The 1,842-nt window shown below is 42.5% G+C and overlaps 1 protein-coding gene across 1 annotated transcript in view; it reads right to left on the bottom strand.

Moving 5' to 3' along the window:
* Positions 1-1,842, bottom strand: part of RDH10 (retinol dehydrogenase 10) — a gene marked incomplete at its 5' end in the record, with an annotated part of 62,864 nt that overhangs the window by 14,194 nt on the left and 46,828 nt on the right. Inside the window, one exon of the mRNA XM_019519145.1 lies at positions 651-749. Coding sequence (XP_019374690.1) covers positions 651-749 — 99 coding nt within the window. The remainder of the gene's footprint in view (positions 1-650; positions 750-1,842) is intronic.

The following is a 1,842-nucleotide window of genomic DNA, read 5'->3' as shown; positions in this document are numbered from 1 at the left end:
TCAGTGCCAGCAATGGGTGCATGTGCACCTCTGGGCAGACAGCTGGGGCTGCACTGCCACAAGAAGGATCAGACCCCTTGCTGTTCCCCTGCCATCCACCCCAGTACACCAATGTCTTACAAGTTGACACACTAATTTTTTTTGGCACTCCACCCAACAATGTTGTCAACCTGTGCTGTAATGAGATCTTGAGCTTCTCTCTCTAAACTCCAATACTACTGTAACATCAACAATTTTAGAGTTGCAGATAGAGTCTGGGCCAGTGCTAGGAAAGCTCATACCACTAAGCATTTCACCAGCATGCCAGGTTTTTCAGTAATTACCAATTTGTAGATGACTGCATAGTTTCAGTTCATGCTTAGTGCTCAACTAAGAACATCTTAATAGGCACAATAAAGAGGATGCTCAGCATTTTGGCATCCAATGTCAGTAAGACACCAACAACCCCTCCCTCCCCCAAAACCAACCTCTCAAAGTGGCAATGCTCCCCTTAACTCCCCACCCCCTGCCACAAAACACCCACACTAGTTACTCCTGAATCACTTTGCCTGGAAGTTTCACGTATGAGGAGCACTTACATACTTATTCATAGCCGATGAAAGAAAGTATTTCTCATTCAAGAAAACATTTAGCTTAATAGCTCAACAAACCTCCACTCCAGCAGTACTGAACAATCCCAGGGAACTTGCAACTGTCACAATGTGTCCATGATTCATTTCCAGCATCTTGGGAAGGAATGCTTTAGTGGTCTACAAAGTGAAAGAGTGCGAGCGTATTACTTTAAGATAAAGCATTAGTCATTCAAAACCTCTATTCCAGTTCAGTATCAGCCAAGATGCAAGATGATTACACAAGACTGAGCCTCAGAGTTTTTCCAAGATTAATGCCAACAAAAATGCCATAGCATGTTCATGAAACCAGACCACAGGGCAGAGAGGATTATGTCCTTAGACATTGTAAGTTAAAGGATCAATTTGACTCAGACGTTTATTTTTCTGCAAGACTAGTTATCTGAAAAAGATAGCTTAGCTTTAAATGAAGAGTCAGGTTTTATAGAAAGGAATGTTTAATTACATTATATAGCATGTCTGTGTTAAGACTAGTGCAAATTATCAGTTGGAATTTCTTGTTAGCCAGATATTTTTCAAGCTGAGGCGGTACTTGTAAAATAACAAGTAATTTGGATAAAATCACAAGGGCAGAAGCCTTGCCTCCTATAAAAAGTTACTTGCATTAAGATTTGCATGCAAAGAGTATAAAATAAGTCATCCATCTTAATCTAAACTACTGGTCTCGTGGTTATTGGCACCCACAAGCATTGCTATGATTAAGGACATGTCTGTTTCCATCATAAACCACCTACTTAAGATATTTCCAGTACCAGCAGTAAAAGCTTGTTCAAGTGGAAGCTCTCCATTTTAATTGATTTAGGAAATAAATTAGACTTAAAGGAAATTAAAGGAAAATTAATTGATTTAGAAAAATGACCACCTCCTGCAATTCAGGTGTTACAACAAGAGATGGACACCATTTAAGGTGATAGTCTGAGCCTCTGACTCTGTCAATTCCTAGTATGACCAGATGCCAGAAGTTCCTGCCAGAGTACCTACCTGCCCCAGAGGTGTAGGAAGCTCACTGAATGCCCAGGAGGGAAGAGGGAGGAAGCCAACCACTGCAGGACCAGGGGTGGCCATGGGTGAACAGAAGGGAAATCTTACTTGCCTGGGCTACTGCAGCAGCCACTGCTGCCATCATGTAACCAGGCTCCTTGGGAGCTGATCCAGTGCCTTGTTTGCTTGCCTCCCCCCAGCTACACACATACTGGGTGCACAGCTGTGCCTG

The sequence above is a fragment of the Gavialis gangeticus genome, unplaced genomic scaffold, assembly GCF_001723915.1.
Source record: "Gavialis gangeticus isolate Ggan-Ray unplaced genomic scaffold, GavGan_comp1, whole genome shotgun sequence".
Taxonomy (NCBI): domain Eukaryota; kingdom Metazoa; phylum Chordata; order Crocodylia; family Gavialidae; genus Gavialis; species Gavialis gangeticus.
Note: the sequence above shows the minus strand (reverse complement) of the source record. Positions and strands in the feature narration are given on the sequence as shown.